This window comes from Mesoplodon bidens, assembly GCF_964165515.1.
Source record: "Mesoplodon bidens genome assembly, contig: HAP1_SCAFFOLD_120, whole genome shotgun sequence".
Taxonomy (NCBI): domain Eukaryota; kingdom Metazoa; phylum Chordata; class Mammalia; order Artiodactyla; family Ziphiidae; genus Mesoplodon; species Mesoplodon bidens.
In genome coordinates this window covers 655,917-681,024 of record NW_027671363.1, presented here as the reverse complement: position 1 = coordinate 681,024, position 25,108 = coordinate 655,917, and the positions used below count along the sequence as shown (strand labels likewise).

At 45.0% G+C, this 25,108-nt stretch overlaps 1 protein-coding gene and 1 pseudogene across 2 annotated transcripts in view; one reads left to right on the top strand and one right to left on the bottom strand.

Moving 5' to 3' along the window:
* Positions 1-25,108, bottom strand: part of LOC308611519 (centrosomal protein of 78 kDa-like) — a 739,857-nt pseudogene that overhangs the window by 430,439 nt on the left and 284,310 nt on the right. The window lies entirely within an intron of this gene.
* LOC308611511 (forkhead-associated domain-containing protein 1-like) overlaps positions 1-25,108 on the top strand; it is a gene marked incomplete at its 3' end in the record, with an annotated part of 91,669 nt that overhangs the window by 41,259 nt on the left and 25,302 nt on the right. Inside the window, exons 5-7 of the mRNA XM_081260254.1 lie at positions 8,267-8,376; positions 11,460-11,696; positions 23,825-23,933. Coding sequence (XP_081116380.1) covers positions 8,267-8,376; positions 11,460-11,696; positions 23,825-23,933 — 456 coding nt within the window. The remainder of the gene's footprint in view (positions 1-8,266; positions 8,377-11,459; positions 11,697-23,824; positions 23,934-25,108) is intronic.

Below are 25,108 nucleotides of genomic sequence, written 5' to 3'. Positions count from 1 at the left end.
CTTTTCGGTCAAATTTAAGGCTGGTTATCTCAGTGACTGTCACTCACAGCCTGGTCACTTTGGGGACACACAGCCATCAGGGTTTCCTTCTCCCCCCCTCCCCCCCAGAAGGCCTCATGGCACTTGGGGAGGAGACTTCCTGTCTGTCACCATCCTCTTGGCCTTGCCAGGCTTACTGGCAGAGTAGCTGGGTCGACTTAGTCCCTGGCATGATTCCCAGGTTTCTTCTGTGGCCACTGGTGTGAAGGTCCCATTCTCTGTTTTCTGTGTCCCAGCCCCAGACCCCTCTGAGTCCCCAGGTCTCTCGATGCCTCCACACCCTTCCCTGGTCTCACTCAGGACCACTCACCTAGTCACTTCCCTCAGCCATTCAAATAATAGTTATTATTCTGAAATAAACAGACTAAGGAGCAAATGAAAGGTATCTCTGCAGTTTACATCATCATCATCATCATCTAAGGAACGCTCATGTACCAACCACCCAAGTTAAGAAATTACTCAGCCATTTACCCCCAGCATTTTTTTAAATTTAATTTTATTTATTTCTTTATTTATGGCTGTGTTGGGTCTTCACTTCTGTGCGAGGGCTTTCTCCAGCTGCGGCGAGCAGGGGCCACTCTTCATCGCGGTGCGCAGGCCTCTAACCATCGCGGCCTCTCTTGTTGCGGAGCACAAGTTCCAGCCGCGCAGGCTCAGTAGTTGTGGCTCACGGGTCCAGCTGCTCCGTGGCATGTGGGATCTTCCCAGACCAGGGTTCGAACCTGTGTCCCCTGCATTGGCAGGCAGACTCTCAAACACTGCGCCACCAGGGAAGCCCCCCACCAGCATTTTAATGTGAAAACTTTCAAACATACAGCAAAGCAAAAAGAATTTTATAGAGACAGCTCTCCTCCTAATTCTACCGCTAACACTTTGCTGTACTCTTTATTACATTTCTGTCTACCCATCCTTCTTGTCCTGCATTAATCCATCTTATTTTTTGGATGCATTTCAAAATAAATAGCACACATCTGTAGTCCTCCCCCTAAATGTTTTAGCACATATACCATTAACTAGAACTCAACATTTTTTGTCTCCTTCATGTAAAATGAACACAGAATGTGTATTAGTTATCATGAATGCATAACGAATTCTCCCCAAACGTAGTAGCCTAAAGCAAAATCAAACATGTGTTATCATCTATACGGTTTCTGTGGGGTCAGGAATTTGGCAGCAGCTTAGCAGGACGACTGTGGCTCAGGGTCCCTCGTAAGGCTGCAGTCATCTGAAGGCTTGACCTGGGCCAGAGGATCCACTTCGAACACGGCTGCTCACATGGGTGTCAGCAGGAGGCCCCGGTTCCTCACCACATGGGCCTCCCCAGAGAGTGGCTCGAGCGTTCTCAGGACACGGCAGCTGCTCCTCCTGAGCAAGTGATCCTGGAGGACAAGATGGAAATGGCAACATCTCTTGTGACTAAGCCTCAAAAGTCATGCTCTGTCATTGTTGCAGTATCCTGATGGTTACCCAGGGCATCACCCTCCAGTGTGGGAGAAGACTACACACGGGCCTGAAGACCAGGAGGCGGGGATTATCAGCAGTCATCTTGGAGGCCGGCTACCACAGCCTGCCCTCGGGTCCTCAATGATTCACACTCCTCCTCCTCTCTCCCGAGGCCCCCCAGAATCTCACCCCAGTAACAGCATCGGCTCAAATTCCAGAATCTCGTCTAAATCAAGTCCAGGTACAGATGGGGCTCATGGGTGTAGTACGTTACGTTCAGCTCATCAAGTACTACTTCCAGAAATCTGAAGACCTCTGAACAAAGGGTCTGTCCCTCACACACCCAGCACATATTGGTGGGACAGACATAGCATCACTGCTACATACACTCCTCTTGTTCCAAAAGAAGAAAAACAGGAAGCACACAGGAGTCCCTGGCCCAAAGCAGTTCTGAAGTCCAGCTGGGAAAATATCGGCAGTTCCTTGACTGGGCTTCAGTCCAACTCTTGCCCAGAAATGACTTTCCAGGGCTCTTGGCTCTGCCCCTGGTCCGTGAGTTCCGCCTTCTGAGTCGTCCTCCCTTTCCTATGAAAGGTGTCCTATGGATGTGGCTGCATAGTTTTATAGCCTGCTTCCTGCCTGTAGAAGCTTGGGGGTCCAGACACTTCTTTGACTTTTGTGGGTCTCTGTCAGTCTGAGTTGGCAGTGCTTCTTATTGGGGTTCATCCTATCAGGCAAAAACCACGCCCACAGACTTTTTTGTCACAAGCCCTTCCACCATGGGCTTCTGCAAAGACTGACAAAGGACAGAAGCTTCTTAGAAGCCCAGTTCTTTGACCGAAGGGTTCTCTTGGACACTGCCCTGGATCTGTATTCTTAACAAAGGATTTTACAACCACACCCTCAGCTTCTTCTCTGGACTGTGTTTTCTTGAGAGTGCCCTTGATTTGATCTTTGCCCAGAACCTGTTTCTTACATTTCATTTGCCACCTGGAGAGGCAAGGAATTTTCAAGCCCAGAACATTGCCCTGATTTAACAGCCCTTCCTTTAACTGTCTCTCCCCCTCACATTTCACTATAAGTAGCAAGAAGTAACCAGGCAGCACCTTCCAAGACTCTGTCTGGGACTCTCTCTAGCTAGACCATTCAGCCTCATCACAAACATTTTCTACCTTCCTCATGACCACAGGCAATGTGTTAGGAACCCTTCTGCCACCACCTGACAAGGATCCCTTAACCCCAGTAACATTTTCCTCACTTTCCTGGAACCCTTCCCTCACTGCCTCCTCAAAGGCCATCGGGCTTCTACTAAGATTATTCAGGCTTTCTCAAAGACTCTTGGCCAAAGTCCTCCAGCTTCTGGCCACTGTTCCATCCCAAACCACTCCACATTGTAGGGTTTTTGTTAAATTTTGCACCACTCCTGGTGCCCAAACCTGTATTTGCTACTTATTGTTGCATAACAAATTACTGCAGGATGTAATGGCCTAAAACAACAGTAAACATTTATTATCTCCTAGTTTCTCTGAGTCAGGAAGTTGGGAATGGCTTCGCTGGGGGATTCTTGCTCAGGCTTGTCCATGAGGTGGCAGTCATGGTGGTGGCTGGGCTGTGGTCCTCTGGAGGCTTGTCTGGGGCTGGAGGACCCACCTCCAGGATGGGTCACTCCCATGGCTTTTGGTAAGAGGCCTCAGTTCTTCACTAAGTGCACCTCTCCATACATTGCTTGAGCATCCTCAAGCTGCCAGCTCCTCCAGACAAGTGGTCCTAGAGAGTGAGGCAGAAGCTGCAATGTCTTTTATGATCTAACCTCAGGAATCAAACTGTGTCATTTCTGCAATATCCTTGGTTACATAGAGAAGCTTTGTTACGGACTGAATTGCATTCCCCCAAAATGCATATGCTGAGGCCTCAATCCCAATATCGCAGAATGTGACCATATTTGGAGATAGTGTATTGAAATAGATGAGTAAGTTAAAATGAGATGATTGGGTGGGCCCTAATCCAAGGGCTGGTGTCCTTGTAAGAAGAGAGAGAGAGACGCCAGGGATGCACGTGCACAGAGAAAAGGGCATGTGAGGACACAGCAGGAAGGTGGCCGTCTGCAAGCCAAGGAGAGAGGCCTAACCCTGCCCACACCTTGATCTTGGACTTCCAGCCTCCAGAACTGTGAGAAAATGAATTTCTTTTGTTAAGACCTCCTATGGTGTTTTGTTATGGCAGCCCCAGCTAACTAATATAAAGTCCATCCAGTATTGGAGAGGATGATGCAAGGGTCTGAATACCAGGAGACAAGAATCAGTGGGGCCATCTTGGAGACTGGCTACCACACCATGAAAGGTGTAGATCTTGAGTGTGCTCATTGAGTTTTGACGGTCGTGTACACCTATGTAACCCAAACTCCTATCAAGATATAGAACATTACCATCACCCCAGAAAGTTCCCTCATGTCCCTGCCCAGTCAATTCCCAGCCCCAGGCCCCAGAGGCACCCACTCTTCTGAATTCTCTTCCCGCTATGGATTAGATATTCCTGTTCTAGAATCTCAAGTACACAGAACCATGTAGTACATGTTCCTTTGTGGAAGGCTTTTTTCACTCAGCATAGTATTTCTGAGATTCATTCATTTTGTTGTATGGATCATGTTCTGTTTTACGAACATATATACAGGGTTTTGGGGGTTGTTTTTTTAATGCGTCCTTTGGACACATGGCACATGGGCTGTTTCTTTTCTTTTTTTCACTCCGCCATTTAAATTTTTCCACTGTAATCACCGGTTTCTCCAGTGCCATGTTGAACTTGGGGCTTCTCTAAAAGACTTGCATCCCCCCTGGAGAAATGAAGGATGATTCGTATGGCTTAGATTCCCTCACATCTACCTGGGCTCTATCTCCTCAGCCTCTCAGCCAGGTCTCATGTTTCCAAACGTTTGCCCTCGTTCCCCTGACACACTCCCCATCCTCAGAAAAGGACTTTCATCTTCCCGTGTCATGGGGAGTTCCTTTCTGTCTGGGCCTCTCTACTCCACGCTTTAGAGAAAACTCTGTTCTCCAGTCCTCCATGCTGTCTCTTGACAGAAAACACCTCTTTTTAAGGGTTCCGAGAAAGCTCTTTCCTCTCTTAGAAAAGCTGGGCTCTTCCAATTAAATTGGTTTACTGTTAGACTGTCACCTTGCTTTAGACTTGAAAAATTCTATTTGAAAACCCAAAGCCAAGGATTTATTTACTGCAGATCAGGTCAGGGTTTCTCAATCTTGGCACAGTGACATGTGCGGCCGGATAACTCCTTGTTGTAGGATCTGTCCTGTCCACTGTAGAAAGTTTAGCAGCATCCCTGACTCCTACCCACCAGAGATACCAGTAGCAACACCACCACCACCACCACCCCTAACTGTGGTACTCAAAAATGTCTCCAGACATTGTCAAAAATCAAAACGTCATTTTGCCTGGGGGAAAAATCACCCTGTTTTAGTTAATACTCATCCTTCCTTTACCACAAGGCAATAAAACATCAGCTCCAAGGCCAAATCTTAATGGCAAGAGCTCATGGGAGGTGGGGAAGAATTACTGAGAAAAGAAAATATGTGGAGTGACTTATTAAAATAGCATCTTGATTCATATATATATATATTTTTTTTTTTTTCCCAATAATGGGATCATATGAACCTAACATAGGTAACCTTTTTTTTTCTTTTTTTGGCCGTGCCGCTCAGCTTGCGGGATCTTTGTTCCCCAGCCAGAGATGGAACCTGTGCCCCCTGCAGTGGAAGCACAGAATCCTAACCACTGGACTGCCAAGGAATTCCCTACCTGATTTTTAAAATTCAATAATATATCATAAACATCTTCCCACTTCAATACATTGACTGCATAGTGGTTAAAAGCATAGGCTCTGAATCCAACAAACTTAGGTTCATCCCTTGACTCTACCACTTACCAGCTGTGTGTCCTTGAGCAGATGACTTGACGTCTCTGTGCCTCATACCTCTCACGTATAAAATGGAGATGGGAATAATAATGCCTATCTCACCGGGTTGTTATGAAGACGAAATCGTATCCTGCGTGTAAGTGCTGAGCACAGCGCCAGGTGCATAGCGAACATTCAGTAAATATTAAAATATTTAATTTTTTAATATTTAAATTTTAATATTTTAATAATTTTAATATTTAAATTTTAAATATTAAAATTTAAAAATTAAGTTATTACCTAAGCATGATTGTTATTTAACTTTTATTTACAACTTACAATGTCTGAAAGACACAGTTAAGGTGCACACAAACTGCCCCTGCTGCACACTGGTGATAATTGGAGCGCACCAGGACAGCTGGGGGTTGTTAAAATATTAAAGTAACTTCCCTGCCCTTTGGCCAACAGCTCATGCCCGAAAATTCTTAAAGTGCCTGCGTCCCCATATCCGCCTTCCCACCGCCCCAGCCCTCCCGACCCTACCTGGGGCTTCTCCCCACTGGGACCTCCGAAGGATCCAGCATCTAGAGTTAAGCCGGTTTGGTCATACATGGCCCTTAGGTTCTTTCTGATAAATAACAGTAGCCGGTAAAGAAGTTTGCGGCAGGTGAGGGGTAACTGCTCCCGCACCTCCCTGCCTGGGTGTAAGGAAAGCAAGTCTCAGAGCAAATTCTAGCCCTACAAAGACTTTCGGTAAACACACCTTCCCTAATAAAGGGACCCCATCGATCAGCCTGTTCTGTAAGTTTTATGAAGTCCCCCCTCCGGCCATCATCTTGCGGGGAAGGGTCCCTCAAGACAGCCACGACAGGGTCGCAGAGGCAGCCGGAGTCACCCCTAGAGATGGCATCAGATGCCAGAACTCTAAGCTGAGACTGGACAGGGGCCCATTTAGGGTCAGACCCCGTGGCCCTCCCTGGGGACACAGGCCAGGCAGTACCTTCCTCCAGTGGGAGCCGATTTCTTGAGGAATCTGAAAACAGATCAAGTCTTCCTCCTGAAAATTCACTTTCCAAATTGAGATACACAATCAGTGTAAAATAAACCCCAGATTTCAAAGGCTTCATGCCTCGAAGAAAAAGAATATAAAATATCTCCATATTTTTTGTCGATTACGTGTTGAAATGATGTTTTTTTTAATGTATTGGGTTAAATCAAATTGATCATTAAAAAATTCATCTCTTCTTTTTACCTTTTTAATGCGACTACTAGAAAATTGAAAATTGCATTCTGTAGCTCCCATCATTTCTCTATCAGGCACTGCTGCTATAGTCAGTTAGGACTTAGCTGCTCAGGATCCAAGAGAGTCAGATGGGGGCAGTGAGCTTCAAATAAAAGTTTTCTAATCATGGACCTAGTTGGGGAGGTGGAGGGAGAGAAAATGGGCAGCTGCTGAAGTTCCAGGCCCTTCTGTTCCTCGCGCCCCAGGGAACACTGTGGCCAGGGCTGCTCATTCAACACGCAAGGCTGTGCATTCTCTGGGTACCACAGGCCATCAGCTATGTCCACTAGAGGTTCTGGGGTCCACAAAGAGGTTTGAGACCTGGCTGGGGGGCAGGAATCTTTGACTCTAAAATACATAAATAAAAAAGGCAGAAGCAAAATGAATAGATGATGAATGTCCACAAACATGACAGTGAGTGCTTCATCCATCATTAATGTTAAGACTCATGAAAGTTCCATCACCACTGAAAACAATTTGTTCAGCTTCTCACTTCACAGGAAGATAAGAATGTGCAGTGACTGTCCAGAAACCATAGTCACTTGGAAATTTAAAATACGCTGCTTGGGCCCAAGTGATCTCACACGTAGAATTATAGAAATCTTCACAAACGTTTCTACACCAATAAAAAGAAATGTATTCAGTGTTGATGTGAGTGAATTGCGAGATGTCTGATGTGATACAGAGTGGGGCCCCCAAACACAATGCCATAATCCCTGAAAGTCATATAAAAAGGCCTTGTAATATTGGGGTAAATAAGAAAAAAATTAGGAAAGCTTAAATGTCTATCAAGTGGATCCTAGTTAAACACGTTTGGCACACTTGGACAAGGGACCACAATGCTACCCTGGAAAAGAACCCAGTACAGCCTCAAATACTGACATGGGAAGATGTTTTTGATATTGTTAGCTGAAAAGTAAGCTGGATAAGCATCTCTGTCATGTAAATGCATTTTTGTTTATTGAAAAGATATGGCTGCAATATAAACAAACAGAGCTAATGTTTAGGGCTAAATGCTCTACTTGAGGGGTCAGCAAACTTTTCCTGTAAAGAGCCAGATAGTAAATACTGTAGTACTTGTGGGTCACATGGTCTCTGCTGCAACTACTCAGCTCTGCCTTTGTAGCTGGGAAGCAGCCATAAATAATATGTAAATGATCACTGTGGCTATGTTGCAATAAAACTTTATTTACAAACATAGGCAGAATTCCAGATTTGGCCGCAGGGCCATAGTTTGCCAAGCCCTGCTCTATATCATTATTCTATTTAATCTCCAGATAGCCCTTTATAACAGAGACTATCAGGGATCCTGAATTATGTATGTGGAAACGAAGGCTTAGAGAGAGCAAATGACTTGCCCAAGGTCCTCAGCTCTTATGCGGCATAGAAAAAAGTCTGGAAAGAGACACACCACAGTGCATCAGTGCAGTTAATGCTGGGGAAGAGAAATGAGGCAGCTCTTACCCTTTCCAGTCCTCCTGTAATGCTTTCAGTGCATAAGTCTCATGAATGTGAAGGTTAATCTGAAAATATTTTTTAAGACTTTGGGGAAACTCACTGTCTCCTCTGCCTTCTCTGTTGACCTTGTGTGTTAGTGTGGACCAACGCGGCGGAACTGTCGGAACAATCAGTGGCCGAGGAAATTCCTGGGACAGGGCCCTACAGAGAAATTTTTGTGGACCAGGACCTGTCCCAGCACGATAAGGTGAGGGGTCTTGGGGAAGCACAGAGCTACAGCAGCAAGAGGGACCATGGAGAGATTGCCACTGCCTCTTGTTCTCTGTGTCTCAAGGACTGTCCCTTTTTCCTACTTCCAAGAAACCACCTCTTCCTCCCAAGACATTCAGCCAGGTTTGGCCACTGCTCATTTTATCCCAAATAACATCTACAACTACAAGGTACTGAGCACCTACTGTGTGCTGGGCCATGTCCTGTGCACTTGACATTTATTAGCTCGTTAATCTTCACCATCTTCAAAATAGATTTTATCACCCTCACTTTGCAGATGAGGAAACTGAATCTCAGAGAGGTTCAGTAATGTGTTCAAGGCTGTCCAATGCAAGGAGCAGTGTTAGGATTCAAAGCGAGGTCTGGTTAGCTTCTCAGCGGGTACTTCTAACTCCCACACAGTAATCACTTGGTCAACCTTCAGTGATGGAACAGTGATGCAAAAACACGTTCCTTGCAGGAGGAATTGAGCCCTGAAGTCAGGGAGGCCTGGGCCGAGAGACTCGTTAAAGAACCAGAGAGGTTTAAAACAGGGATGCGAGCAGAACAGGTGGATTCAAGCCATCCTGGGAAGGGCCCAGGTCAATTTCTCCCCACTTAGACACGACTTGAAAGTTACTCTAAAAGAAGCAGTCTATAATATCTCGCTTTCCTTCAGGGCCAGGGCCTGCTCCTGCAGCAATTCTCAGAGTTTGTGAGGAGCAGACCTACCTGGGGTTCTTGTCAGACACGGAAATCCAAACCTTCAGGAGGCAGGGGGTTCCAACCCAGGCATCCTGGGACCAGACTCTGCAAAATGTTGCAGAAAGGCGAGAAGCCACACTCAGATTCTGTATTTATCGCTGTGTAACAAGCCATCCCAAAACTTAGCGGCTTCAAACAGCAATTCATTATTCCCCAGAATCTATGGGTTGACCTGGAAGGTTCCTTTGCTCGTGTCCCCTGGCCTCACTCATGCGGCCTCAGTCAGCCGCTGGCTTGGCCAGGCTGGTGGTCGGTCTCCATTGGCCTCCTTCCCACATCTAGGGCCTCAGCCAGGACGCCTGGACTGGTGCGCCCCTTTGTGCATGTGGTTTTTCATCACAGCACAGTGGTCTCAGGGTTCCCAGGGGGTCAGAGCAGAAGCTGCACAGCCTGTAAGAACTTGCCTGGAGATCATGCAGCATCACTTCCACTCCATTCCGTTAGTTAAAGCTAGTCACGGGGCCAGCCCAGACTAGAGGGTGAGGAAATAGACTGGATGGCAAAACTGCAAAGTATTTGTAGACATTTTTCAACCTGCCTCAATTTTAACTTGGAAATATAGTGCAACCACTATAATTTTTTCTATTTATAGAAAATTTTTATAAGCCATTTATCATTTTTTCTATTTATAATAGAAATAATTCTTTCTCTTGATAAGTCGTTTATACCCTGACTTGCCAGGACTCCTTCAAGTGACAATAAACAAATTAGCTTGAGGGGGAGCATTGATTAGCTCATCTTATTGGAAAATTTAAAGGGCCACTAGCTTCAGGTATGGCTAGATCCAGGAGCTTGAATAATGTCATCAGAACACCTCCCCACTACCAACTTCTCCCCTCTGTTTCCCTCAGTGTCTGGCTTTCTTCATAAGGCTGGCTTTGTGTGTTAGAAAAGACAAACTCAGGCAAACAAGCCTACATGATCCAAAAGAAGGCAAGATCCTCTCCCTCTGTAATCGATGTGTGAAATCTCTGATTGACCAGCTTGGGCCACATGCACATGGGGAGGTGGGACAGGAAGGAGCAGGGCACATGACTGACAGTCCTACCCAGACCAAATGGAAGGAGGAACACTCCCTCCAAGAAGGGCAAGGGGACCCTCAGCAGGAAAGCAGAACCCACAGCTGTCCACTGCTCTCTGCAAACTTCTTATATTCCAGCACTGGCACGGGGCCTGGCACTTAGTTGCTGCCCGTTGAATGTTTGTTGCATGAAAAATGAATAAGCACCTGGCTGATCATAACAGGGTGAAACAGGGGAAACTGCCCAGGAGTAGGGAATATGTCTGATGCTCTCTCTTGAAGTTTTGCCACCAACTTTCACAAGGACCCAAAGGAAGGCCCCTGGCAGCAGCTGGCAATGTCAGACAGGCTTTCTCATGAGCGAGACCCTGTCCTTCCCCAGGTCACGGAGCTAGCAGGTCGTGAGGCTGACGGCACGGCTCTCCTAGGAATGAGCTGGCCCAGAAATTGCCCGTTTACCTCCTCCCGTGACTGCTTTGGAAAAGGCCTCTGGGGAATTTTTTCTTCTTCTTCTTCTTCAGTTTTTCTGACATTTTATTGATAACGTCTGGTGAGAAGTTTGGGGGAATTTTTTTTCCTTTTTTGGAAAACCTAACCAATTCTTTGGCTGCAGAGCTTTATCACTGGAGAGATGGAGGACAGGGTGAATTATACCTGTGGGTAAAGTCTACCAGCAATTTTGTTTTTCCAGCCAAAAGTTTACATGAGCCCATGCAAATAAATCAGTATTCCTGTCTCATTTACTTTCCAGATTGAGTTACCTGGAAAAAATTCATACATGAATAGCCAAAAGAGGCAGGAAATATTAGAAGAGAGGAAAGGGAAAACAAATAGTTCAGAATGTTTTAAGTTAAAACAAATAACCCTCATTATAGGCAGAATGTGGTCAAACAGAATGTTGTTTTCCTAAGTACCTTTCCTAGGTCCCCGGTGTGCTAGGCTGAATATTATAAATGAAAACACTCTAAGTAAACTTTCTAGCAACAAAAGTTCCCAAGTGGGATGGTTGTTCTTAATATGAAAGTCTAATTCTCGGGGAAAGGAAAGTTTCCGTACCTGTGAGGTACAGACATCCATTACAGGAGTCTATATACAAGTACATCATTTTAAGCCAATTCTTGTCTCTATGAGATTTTCCAAGTGACAGAGATAGCCTTGAAAGTCTGCTTTTTCCCTCCCTGCCTGCCCTCACCTTCCCAAAGAATGATACCATATTTTTCCTGTCTTTCTTTAAATGGGCTCAGCCTTACACCCAGACCCACACCTAGTAAATTTCCCATCTGGCCTCCACCCAGGATGAAATAATTCTGCTGCTGGGAAAAGAAGTCAGCCGTCTCTCCGATTTTGAACTTGAATCTAAATACAAAGACACGGTGATAGCAAGCCTGCAGAACCAAGTGGCCAACCTGAGGCAGAAGCTGTTGGAAACAGCTGCCTCCAGGCAGAAGCAGAGGGTGATCCCGCCCAAGTTTCAGGTTCTGCATGAAGAGGACGATGCCCAACAGAGAGAGATCCAGAGCTTGAAAAAGCAGGTAGGGCTCAGAGACAAGTGGGTCGGGGTCTTGGGGTCACAACACAGGGTGACAGCTCTCAGGTAGAGCCTTGGCGGAGCCACCCGGGTAGTTAGAAATGGGCAGTCAGCACAGCATGGAGAAGAGTGCAGATCCAGGGAGTGGAGGGTTGGCAAATTTCTAGCCTTGTAAGAACAATATTAGATTTCATTAAGTGCCTACCATGTTCAGGCCCCGGTGCAGGTGCTTTGGGTGCATTAGCTTATTTATTTATTTATTTATTTTATTTTATTTATTTATTTATTTATTGGCTGCATTGGGTCTTCGTTGCTGTGCACGGGCTTTCTCTAGTTGCAGTGAGCAGGGGCTACTCTTCACTGCAGTGCGTGGGCTTCTCATTGCAGTGGCTTCTCTTGCTGCAGAGCATGGGCTTCAGTAGTTGCAGCATGAGGGCTTCAGTAGCTGTGGCTCGCGGACTCTAGAGTGCAGGCTCAGTAGTTGTGGCCCACGGGCATAGTTTCTCCACGGCATGTGGGATCTTCCTGGACCAGGGCTTGAACTCATGTCCCCTGTATTGGCAGGCAGATTCTTAACCACTGCACCATGAGGGAAGTCCCCTCATTAGCTAGTTAAACCTCAGTCTTCTGACACATGCCATTCTACAGATGAGGAGACTGAGGCACGCTCAGAGATGCCCAGGAGCTTGTTACAGCTTGCACAGCAAGTGAGAGGCAGTGATGTGACTTGGGCTCAGCTCTGCCACCTTGTACACCTCATGCTTTCACACCCGCTTTGCATTTCCACCCAACTCCTGTCGCTTCAGTGACCACTTCTCACACCCACCCGGACCCAGCCAGAAAGAGCTGGAGGTGGGGAGAAGGAACCCCACAGTGTTCCAAACACTGAGGCCTTTATCAAACTCTGAAGGCAGCTGCTGGTTCATTTATAGGGAATTTCACCAAAAAATCTCCACCCAGAATGTCTGGATTTACCAGTCAACTTCCTTCCTCCTGAAACTAAATCCAAAAGAAAAAAAAATTTTTTTTAAGTTTTAAAGAACTACTTTAAAATTGGCCACTGATCTTGTACATAAATTATATTGCAACAAAGTTGATAAAAAAGCAATTGGTCATTGATGAATTTTGGCCTCAGTGCATAATTCTGCTTAAAACCATAGTCAGATTTGGTTCAACATGGCGGAGTAGAAGGACATGCTCTCACTCCCTCTTTCGAGAACACTGGAATCACAACTAACTGCTGAACAATCAGCGACATGAAGACACTGGAACTCACCAAAAAAGATACCCCACATGCAAAGACAAAGGAGAAGGCGCACTGAGACAGTAGGAGGGGCGCAATCCCAATGAAATCAAATCTCATCACTGCTGGGTGGGTGACTCACAAACTGGAGAACACTTATACCGCAGAAGTCCACCCACTGGAGTGAAGGTTCTGAGCCCCACGTCGGGCTTCCCAACCTGGGGGTCTAGCAATGGGAGGAGGAATTCCTAGAGACTCAGACTTTGAAGGCTAGTGGGATTTGATTGCAGGACTTTGGCAGGACTGGGGGAAAGAGCGATTCCACTCTTGGAGGGCACACACAAAGTAGTGTGTGCATTGGGACCCAGGGGAAGGAGCAGTGACCCCCCTAGGAGACTGAACCAGATCTACCTGCTAGTGTTGGTGGGTCTCCTGCAGAGGCAGGGGACAGCTGTGGCTCACCAAGGGACAAGGGCACTGGCAGCAGAAGTTCTGGGAAGTATTCCTTGGCATGAGCCCTCCCAGAGTCTGCCATTAGCTCCACCAAAGAGCCTGGGTAGGCTCCAGTGTTGGGTCGCTTCAGGCCAAACAACTAACAGGGAGGGAAACCAGACCCACCCATCAGCAGACAAGCAGATTAAAGTTTTACTGAGCTCTGCCTACCAATGCCACAGCCAGCTCTACCCACCACCAGTCCCTCCTATCAGGAAACTTCCACAAGCCTCTTAGATAGCCTCATCCACCAGAGGGCAGACAGCAGCAACAAGAAGAACTACAATCCTGCAGCTTGTGGAACAAAAACAATATTCACAGAAAGACAGAAAAGATGAAAAGGCAGAGGGCTATGTAACAGATGAAGGAACAAGGTAAAACCCCAGAAAACAACTAAATGAAATGGAGATAGGCAACCTTCCAGAAAAAGAATTCAGAATGATGATAGTGAAGATGATCCTGGACCTCAGAAAAAGAATGGAGGCAAAGATCGAGAAGATGCAAGAAATGTTTAACAAAGATCTAGAAGAATTCAAGAACAAACAAACAGAGATGAACAATACAATAACTGAAAAAAAAACACACTAGAAGGAATCAATAGAATAACTGAGGCAAAAGAAACGGATAAGTGACCTGGAATACAGAATGGTGGAATTCACTGCTGCAGAACAGAATAAAGATAAAAGAATGAAAAGAAATGAAGACAGCTTAAGAGACCTCTGGGACAACATTAAACACAACAACGTTCACATTATACGGGTCCCAGAAGGAGAACAGAGAGAGAAAGGACCCGAGAAGATATTGAAGAGATTATAGTCAAAAACTTCCCTAACATCGGAAGGGAAATAGCCACCCAAGTCCAGGAAGCACAGAGAGTCCCATACAGGAGAAACCCAAGGAGAAACACACCGAGACACATAGTAATCAACTTGGCAAAAATTAAAGAAAAATTATTGACAGCAGCAAGGGAAAAATGACAAATAACATACAAGGGAACTCCCAGAAGGTTAACAGCTGATTTCTCAGCAGAAACTCTACCAACCAGAAGGGAGTGGCATGATATACTTAAAGTGATGAAAGGGAAGAACCTACAACCCAGATTACTCTACCCAGCAAGGATCTCATTGAGATTCGATGGAGAAATCAAAAGCTTGACAGACAAGCAAAAGCTAAGAGAATTCAGCACCACCAAACCAGCTCTACAACAAATGTTAAAGGAACTTCTCTAAGTGGGAAACACAAGAGAAGAAAAGGACCTACAAAAACAAACCCAAAACAATTAAGAAAATGGTCATAGAAACATACATATCGATAATTACCTTAAACGTGGATGGATCAAATGCTCCAACCAAAAGACACAGGGTTGCTGAAAGGATACAAAAACAAGACCTATCTATATGCTGTCTCCAGGCGACCCACTTCAGACCTAGGGACACATACAGACTGAAAGTGAGGGGATGGAAAAAGATATTCCATGCAAATGGAAATCAAAGGAAAGCTGGAGTAGCAATACTCATATCAGGTAAAATACACTTTAAAATAAAGAATGTTACAAGAGACAAGGAAGGACACTACGTAATGATCAAGGGATCAATCCAAGAGGAAGATATAACAATTATAAATATATATGCACCCAACATAGGAACACCTCAATACAAAAGGCAATCGCTAACAGCTCTAAAAGAGGAAATCAACAGTAACACAATAATAGTGGGGGACTTGAACACCTCACTTACACCAATGGACAGATCATCCAAAGAGAAAATTAATAAGGAAACACAAGCTTTAAATGACACAATAGACCAGATAGATTTACTTGATATTTGTAGGACATTCCATCCTAAAACAGCAGATTACACTTTCTTCTCAAGTGCGCACGGAACATTTTCCAGGATAGATCACGTTTTGGGTCACAAATCAAGCCTCAGGAAATTTAAGAAAATTAAAATCATATCAAGCATCTTTTCTGACCACAACGCTATGAGATTAGAAATGAATTACAGGGAAAAACCTGTAAAAAACACAAACACATAGAGGCTAAACAGTACGTTACTAAATAACCAAGAGATCACTGAAGAAATCAAAGAGGAAATCAAAAAATACCTAGAGACAAATGACAATGAAAACACGACGATCCAAAACCTATGGGATGCAGCAAAAGCATCCCATAGTTCTAAGAGGGAAGTTCATAGCTATACAAGCCTACCTCAAGAAACAAGAAAAATCTCAAATAAACAATCTAACGTTACACCTAAAGGAACTAGAGAAAGAAGAACAAACAAAACCCAAAGTGAGCAGAAGGAAAGAAATCATAAAGATCAGAGCAGAAATAAATGAAATAGAAACAAAGAAAACAATAGCAAAGATCAATAAAACTAAAAGCTGGTTCTTTGAGAAGTTAAACAAAATTGATAAACCATTATCCAGACTCATCAAGAAAACGAGGGAGAGGACTCAAATCGATAAAATTAGAAAGGAAAAAGAAGTTACAACAGACACCGCAGAAATACAAAGCATCCTAAGAGACAACTACAAGCAACTCTATGCCAATAAAATGGACAACCTGGAAGACATGAACAAATTCTTAGAAAGTTATAACCTTTCAAGTCTGAACCAGGAAGAAATAGAAAATATGAACAGACCAATCACAAGTAATGAAATTGAAACTGTGATTAAAAATCTTCCAACAAACAGAAGTCCAGGACCAGAAGGCTTCACAGGTGAATGCTATCAAACATTTAGAGACGAGCTAACACCCATCTTTCTCAAACTCTTCCAAAAAATTGCAGAGGAAGGAACACTCCCAAACTCATTCTCTGAGGCCACCATCACCCTGATACCAAAACCAGACAAAGATACTACAAAAACAGAAAATTACAGACCAATATCACTGATGAATATAGATGCAAAAATCCTCAACAAAATACTAGCAAACAGAATCCAACAACACATTAAAAGGATCATACACCATGATCAAGTGGGATTTATCCCAAAGAGGCAAGGATTCTTCAATGTATGCAAATCAATCAATGTGATACATCATATTAACAAATTGAAAAAGAAAAACCATATGATCATCTCAATGGATGCAGAAAAAGCTTTTGACAAAATTCAACTCTGATTTATGATAAAAACTCTCCAGAAAGTGGGCATAGAGGGAACCTACTTCACCATAGTAAAGGCCATATATGACAAAGCCACAGCAAACATCATTCTCAATGGTGAAAAACTGAAAACATTTCCTCTAAGATCAGGAACAAGACAAGGATGTCCACTCTCACTACTATTCTTCAACATAGTTTTGGAAGTCCTAGCCACAGCAATCAGTGAAGAAAAAGCAATAAAAGGAATCCAAATTGAAAAAGAAGAAGTAAAACTGTCACTGTTTGCAGATGACAGGATACTCTACAGAGAGAATCCTAAAGATGCCACCAGAAATCTACTAGAGCTAATCAATGAACTTGGTAAAGTTGCAGGACACAAAATGAATGCACAGAAATCTCTTGCATTCCTATACACTAATGATGAAAAATCTGAAAGAGAAATTAAGGAAACACTCTCATGTATCACTGCAACCAAAAAATACAATACCTAGGAATAAACCTACCTAGGGAGACAAAGACCTGTATGCAGAAAACTGTAAGACACTGATGAAAGCAATTAAAGATGATAGCAACAGATGGAGAGATATACCATGTTCTTGGATTGCAAGCATCAATACTGTGAAAATGACTCTACTACCCAAAGCAATCTACAGATTCAATGCAATCCCTATCAAATTACCAATGGCATTTTTTAGAGAACTAGAACAAAAATGCTTAAAATTTGTGTGGAGACACAAAAGACCCCGAATAGCCAAAGCAGTCTTGAGGGAAAAAAACGGAGCTGGAGGAATCAGACTCCCTAACTTCAGCCTATACTACAAAGCCACAGTAATCAAGACAATATGGTACTGGCACAAAAACAGAAATATAGGTCAATGGAACAGAATAGAAAGCCCAGAGATAAACCCACACACCTATGGTCAACTAATCTATGACAAAGGAGGCAAGGATATACCGTGGAGAAAAGAGAGTCTCTTCAATAAGTGGTGATGGGAAAACTGGACAGCTACATGTAAAAGAATGAAATTAGAACACTCCCTAATGCCATACACAAAAATAAACTCAAAATGGATTAGGGACCTAAATGTAAGACCAGACACTCTAAAATTCTTAGAGGAAAACATAGGAAGAACACTCTTTGACATAAATCACAGCAAGGTATTTTTTGATCCACTTCCTAGAGTAATGGAAATAAATACAAAAATAAACAAATGGGACTTAATGAAACTTCAAAGCTTTTGCACAGCAAAGGAAACCATAAACAGGATGAAAAGACAACCCTCAGACTGGGGGAAAATATTTGCAAAGGAAGCAACTGACAAATGATTAATATCCAAAATATATAAAGAGCTCATGCAGCTCAATATTAAAAAAACAAACAACCCAATCCAAAAATGTGCAGAATACCAAAATAGACGTTTCTCCAAAGAAGATATACCGCTGGCCAAGAAGCACATGAAAAGCTGCTCAACATCATTAATTATTAGAGAAATGCAAATCAAAACTGCAATGAGGTATCACCTCACACCAGTTAGAATGGGCATCATCAGAAAATCTACAAACAACAAATGCTGGAGAAGGTGTGGAGAAAAGGGGACCCTCTTGCACTGTTGGTGGGAATGTAAATTGATACAGCCACTATGGAGAACAGTATGGAGGTTCCTTAAAAAACTAAAAATAGAATTACCATAGGACCCAGCAATCCCACAACTGGGCATATACCCAGAGAAAACCATAATTCAAAAAGCCACATGTACCCCAATGTTCATTGCAGTACTATTTACAATAGCCAGATCATGGAAGCAACCTAAATGCCCATTGACGGACGAATGGTTAAAGAGGAAGTGGTACATATATACAATGGAATATTACTCAGCCATAAAAAGGAACAAAATTGGGTCATTTGTAGAGACATGGATGCATCTAGAGACTGCCATACAGAGTGAAGTAAGTCAGAAAGAGAAGAACAAATATCATATATTAACGCATATATGTGGAACCTAGAAAAATGGTAAAGATGAACCAGTTTGCAGAGCAGAAATTGAGACACACATGTAGAGAACAAACGTATGGACACCAAGGGGGGAAAGCGGCAGGGGGTGGGGGTGGTGGTATGATGAATTGAGAGATTGGGATTTACATGTATACACTGATGTGTATAAAATGGGTGACTAATAAGAAAAATATAAATAAATAAATAAACATTTTAAAAAAGGAGAGAGGAAAAAAAAACCATAGTCAATGCTTGGGGGCCTTTGTTCTCTTGTTCTCTGTTTACTGTCTTTCCCTCTGTAACCGATTCTAGGTACACAGTTTCAATCCTAGAAATGGTGCTCTAGAAAGGACACAGATTGTGTATGGTGAACCTAGGAGATTCTAGCAGGAAACTGTAAGCTCCATGAAGGCAAAGGTTGGGCCCAGTAACCTTCTAGAACTCTGTTAGGACCGTGTCTGTTTGTTTGTTCTTTATTCATCCATCCATCCATCCGTCCATTAATCCAAAGAAATATTTTGGGGGGCCTATCCCGTGCCATGCCCTCTTCCAGGCTCTGAGAATTCAGCAGAGAACAAGACAGACATGATCCTTCCCCCTGTTATGCTCTAGTGAGGGAGACAGAATAAACAAGTCAACAAATACATGCTCTAATATTTAAAGGAACTAATGACTCTCCTTCAAACCTGGTTTTGAAAAAACAATGAAAGTAACAGGTCCTGTAGGGATTATTAGTGCAAACAGCTACCTTGACATGTAGCTGACACATTAATGAGCATCTTTTTCTTGAACTGAACACAATTTTGCTGAAATATTCCTTTCAGTTATTCTCCCATTTCAGAGCTTTCCTGAGAAAGTGACATGTCTTTTTCAGGTACATGGATGAGGCTGAATTATTCCCACATACCTTTTTTTTTTTTTGGCCGTACCACGCGGCTTGCAGGATCTTAGTTCCCTGACCAGAGATCAAACCCAGGCCTCCAGCAGTGGAAGCACAGAGTCCTAACCACTGGACTGCCAGGCAATTCCCCACATACCTTTTTTTAAATAATTGAAATATATTTGACATAGAATATTATATAATTTCCACATATCTTTGAATATCAGCCGGTCCCAATTTGAGTATTATTTAAAGTGGCTGCCGATATCTGGGGGAAAAATGTTTTTTTACAAAGAAATTATCTAGAAATAATTACACTGATGCATCGTGCTGTTGCCTCCCCTACCCCTGGAGCTTCACTTATAACTGAAGAAGAATATTTTATAGCAAGGCATATATGAACCAGAGGCTCCATCGGTTTGAACTCAAATCGAGTTTCATCCACTGACATTTTAGTTTCTTAACTATTCTACTGCCTGCAGAGCATTCCACCAGAAGTGTAAGCCACATGGCAGGTTGATTTATGGTTCTGATTACTTTATGTGTTTTCCCTGGTCCCCGAAGGTGTGTGCATAATGATTTGCTCTCAGAGATCTTCGATCTGCTACAGTATCACTAGAAAATTCTTACCTCCATGTGCTCTTATACGCCTGTGGTAATTAGAAGCCAAATTATCATCCTGAAACAATCACTCCTCCTAGCACTCTTAACTTTCTTATGATTCAGTGCCCATTTTATTACACAGCTTAACAGACATTAAACATCTTGGAATTTATGCCATTACAAACAATATGGATATTTACTTTGATAGTAAAAGTATCAAAGAGGTTTGAAGAGTCTTTGGAGTTTTCCAGCAATCCAAAATCCTAAAACTCTGACACTCAGATTGAAATATTTTCAATCTGTCAAAACCACTGGAGTCTTAGAGGGGAACATACGTTTTCCCTTCTGGAAGTTTGTCTCTGTGTGTTCTATCTCTGGTATCATGCAAATAAAAGCATTAAGCTGAGAAGAGCTTACAAACACTTTCAGTGTTCCAAGGACCTTTTATGGAAAAGTTGTAGTTCCCCCCAACAGAGAAAAGTAAGATGTGAAAGAATTTTTTTACTCAAAGTTTCCAAAGCACAAACATGCAAAAGTATAGCCTTGGGGAGAGTGGGGGTCAGAGTGGCCTGTGTCCCCGCAACTTCCAGCATAGAGCTCCCCCCAATAATGTCTCATGTGCCCCAGGGAAAAAGTAAGTGTAACTGCCCCAAATGTCCTAGACTCTGAACCATGATGGTGTATGAAACGAGTCAGAAAACTTGTGAGACCTTGACGTATCTGTTAACTCTACCAGAGTAATAATGACAAGATTTCCAAGGACACAAACCAAGACCAAAGGCTGTGAGCGCCATCTGGTGGCCATATCAGCACGCCCGAACTCCATTACCTGGGCATGCCCACCACCTCCCCCCAATCTTTTTTTTTTTTTTTTTTTTAGAGTGATGCCCGCAACCTGGTCTGATGATAAACAGGGAAATTCCTGTATTTCTTCTTTTGGAGGGATTATTTTTATTTAAGACACTGAGTCTCTATTTATTCTTATAACAGTTATTTTTAATTTAATGCACGTTTTTAAGTTTAAAAAGGGAGCTGCTTCTACGAAAAATGCTAAGAAATTATAGTGGGGCTAGCCAAGAGACATGGGAAAAATGGTGAAAGTGGTATATGAATAACTGAAGTTTAGGAACTCTCTTCGGGTGGGGTTGCCAGATAAAGTAAGGACACCCAGTTAAATTTGAATTTTAGAATTTCGTTTTAGTGTGTGTCCCAAATATTGCATGGGACACACTTGCACTAAAATATTATTCATTATCTGAAATCCTATTTTAAGTGAACATCCTTTTTTCCTCCCCTAAATCTGGCAACCTTACCTTAGGAGAACAAAGAAATTGCACCCAGGACTTGGCTGGTGGCACAGTGGTTAGGGATCCGCCTGCCAGTGCAGGGGACACGGGATCGAGCCCTGGTCCGGGAAGATCCCACATACCGTGGAGCATGTAAGCCTGTGCGCCACAACTACTGAGCGCTCTTGCCACAACTACTGAAGCCCGTGTGCTTAGAGCCCAGGCTCTGCAACAAGAGAAGGCGCCACAATAAGCCTATGCACCGCAACAAAGACCTAACACACCAAAAATAAATAAATAAATAAAATTTATTTTTAAAAAAAGAAAAGAAATTGCATCCTTCTCCTTGTCACTTCCATTTTGATCTATCAAAACAAGCTAGTGGGGCTTCCCTGGTGGTGCAGTGGTTGACAGTCCGCCTGCCGATGCAGGGGACGCAGGTTCGTGCCCCGGTCTGGGAAGATCCCACATGCTGCGGAGCGGCTGGGCCCGTGGGCCATGGCCACTGAGCCTGCACTTCCGGAGCGTGTGCTCCACAACGGAAGAGGCCACAACAGTGAGAAGCCCGCGTACAGCGAAAAAAAAAAAAAAAAAAAAACAAGCTAGCTCTTGTCCTGTCTATGGATTGCTTGACATGTATGCCCCAATAAACGTGTCCCTGTGGGAGTACTGAGGCCTGACATCTGAAAAATCACAGGGCAAAGGCCCACAGTGCACCTTGAGGTGGGAATGTCCGGGCCACTCAGAACAAGCAGTCTGGCCACATCAAACGGAGAGGGAGGGGGTTCTGGGCCCAGCTCTCTTTCCCGGCCTCTCGGGTACCTGCTCTGTGGAGGCCGAGGCCTGGCAGCTACTTTCGGGCCCTTACCAACGTTGCATTTGATGGAGAGCCTTCCACACCCCACGTGTAGACCTAGACCCCTAGAGGGGGGCCCGCCCTTGAGGGGGCTCTGAGCCATGGACTTAGAGGGTGCTCACAGCAGCCATAGATAGAGCCGGCCTGTGGTGCTCCCACCCACGATTCCTGTATTTCCTTTATTTTTTTTTATTATTTTTTTTTGTGGTACACATGCCTCTCACTGTTGTGGCCCCTCCCATTGCGGAGCACAGGCTCCGGATGCGCAGGCTCGGCGGCCATGGCCCACAGACCCAGCCGCACCGCGGCATGTGGGATCTTCCCGGACTGGGTCACGAACCCGCGTCACCTGCATCGGCAGGCGGACTGTCACCCACCTCGTCACCAGGGAAGCCCCTGTATTTCCTCTTAATAACAACCACACTGGCGTTTAAGTGAGCCTGGCAAGGCTTACAAATGCACACATAAAGATTACCAACTACATTCTCCAGAGACGGACGAGGGAAGTTGAAGCTAAAACACACCGTGAGGGCTTCCCTGGTGGCGCAGTGGTTGAGAGTCCACCTGCCGATGCAGGGGACACGGGTTCGTGCCCCGGTCCGGAAAGATACCACATGCTGCGGAGTGGCTGGGCCCCTGAGCCATGGTCGCTAAGCCTGCGTGACTGGAGCCAGTGCTCCGCAATGGGAGAGGCCACAACAGTGAGAGGCCCGCGTACCGCAAAAAAACCCCAAAATAAACCCAAAAGAAAAGAAAAAAAACACCCCGTGGGTAGTCAGAGGAGAGGACCGTCACAGCTCATCCCCCTGTGCCGTGTGCCAGGCATGATCTGAGCACTTGTACACATGTTAACTTATTAAAATACTTCTAACAATCCTATCAGGTTGGGACTACCATCACCCCGCGTGCAGACTGAACAAAAGGAAACAGAATATGGTGTCCTCCTTGTGTTCACAAAGCCCGTTAACTGGCAGAGGCAGGACTTGAAGGCCACAGTCCGGCTCCCGAGTCCATGCCATGCTTTACAGCCTCCAACTTCTCACGCTCAATCCTAGAGCCACCTGGGAAGGAGGAACCAGGCAACTAAAGACTGGGTTTGAATCAGACTCCACGTCTGACCAGCCGCGTGATCCCGAGCAGGGGGCCTCGCCTCTCTGAGTCTCAACCTGGCTCCCTTGCAAAATGGGCACATTAATGGGAACGTCAGCCTTCAGCAACGCTATGACGAGTATCAGTGTAGCATGTGTGAACGGGCTCTGTAAACTCTGGAGTGTTCTGTGAGGTATAAACTACCCTCTATTCTCATTAGAGGGAATTCATTTCATAACCTGCTCCCGGCTCTTGAACTTTGCTGTGCATCCAGTCAGTGCTGGATGATCTGGAACCAACAGCTGGTCTATTTATGGCTGAAAACCCACAGGTCATAGGAAGACAGCAGCACCGGAGCCCCTGGGTGGCCACAAAGATAAGGTTCGTGTCTTGAGGACTGATGACATGGTGGTCACTGAAGGAACAGGCCCCTCCTGCCCCTTCCACTAGTGACAACTGAAAACCTTGGTTTCCCCAACACCCCGATCCAAGATCAACCCGACTCTTTGCCCAACGTTGGAGAAGTACCGGCGTGTCCTGCAGGCCTGGCTGGCCCCCTCTGACTGTGTGTTGCCTCCTTCCACAGATCAGTGCCCTACAGCAAGGCTACAACCAGGTGCTGAGCCAGACCCTGGAAATCACCTCCCTGAAGCACGAGGCCGAGAACTTAAGGAGGGAGGCCGCCATCACGTCAGGTGAGGCCCTTCTGCATTCAGGCCCCAGAGCTTCTGCCCTCCCCCTGCAGACATCACCAGTCAACCAGCACACCTGTGCCCGTGACCTGGGTGCAGCCTCAGGGATCACCCGTGTCGGTGCATTAGAGTTCTCCCTCAGTGGAGGTTTCTTGCCACCCAGTTCCGAGGGCAGGGCCTGGTAAATATTTGAGAGAATGGTATCTCTTGGCTACAAGGTCTCCTGAGCACTGGCCCCACCAGGGAGAACACAGGTCGCCTTGTGGCTTGGGTGGTTCCACAAAGCAGCCTGAGTGCAAACTAGAGCGTGGACAAAATGGGGTCACTCCTTTAAGGCACCCATGGTCTCACCCATTTCAGCCGAGTGCACTTGGGCCCAAGGGAAACCATTTTCTAATTTGATCAGAGGTGGTTCCCTGATAAAGGGCTTGGGTTGGGAGAGGGGCAGCCAACGCACAGCTGTGGCTGAGCTTTGATTCCCTGGATTCCTTCATTGCTCCACATGTTTCTTGAGCTCCTACTAGGTGTCAGGCCCCGTTCCAGGCTCTGGGGAGGGAGAGCCAAGCAAGACAGTCAGATTCCTGTACTCACAGATTTGGGAGGGGGTGACAGACAATAAAAGTAAACGGATGAATAAACAAGCCCACTTCAGAGAGCAGTGGTGCTGTGGAGAAAATAAACTGTGTGTCGTGGTGGCCAGCGCTTCAAGGGAGGAGACCAAGGGGGACCAGCTTAGTGGGTGTGCAACCATGGAACTCAGGTGGGACTTGAACCCGTGGGCCGGGACTCAAACCCAGTCAGAACCCACTATCTTTTAATCGAGATCACTCATCTGGCCTCGGGACTTAATAAAGCTCAGGTTCTTTATGTCTCATCGCAGAAAGAATCCAGTGAGAGACAAAGTAAGAAGTGGATTTCTTTAGAGAGAAACACACTCCACAGACAGAGTGTGGGCCATCTCAGAAGGCTAGAGACCCCCAAATATGGGGCGGTTAGTTTTTATGGGCTGGGTAATTTTATAGGCTAATGAGTGGGAGGATTGGGACAACTCTAATATTTTGGGGAAGGGGCAGGGATTTCCAGGAATTGGGCCAACACCCACTTTTTTTTTTTTTTTTTCCTGTACGCGGGCCTCTCGCTGTTGTGGCCTCTCCCGTTGCGGAGCACAGGCTCTGGAC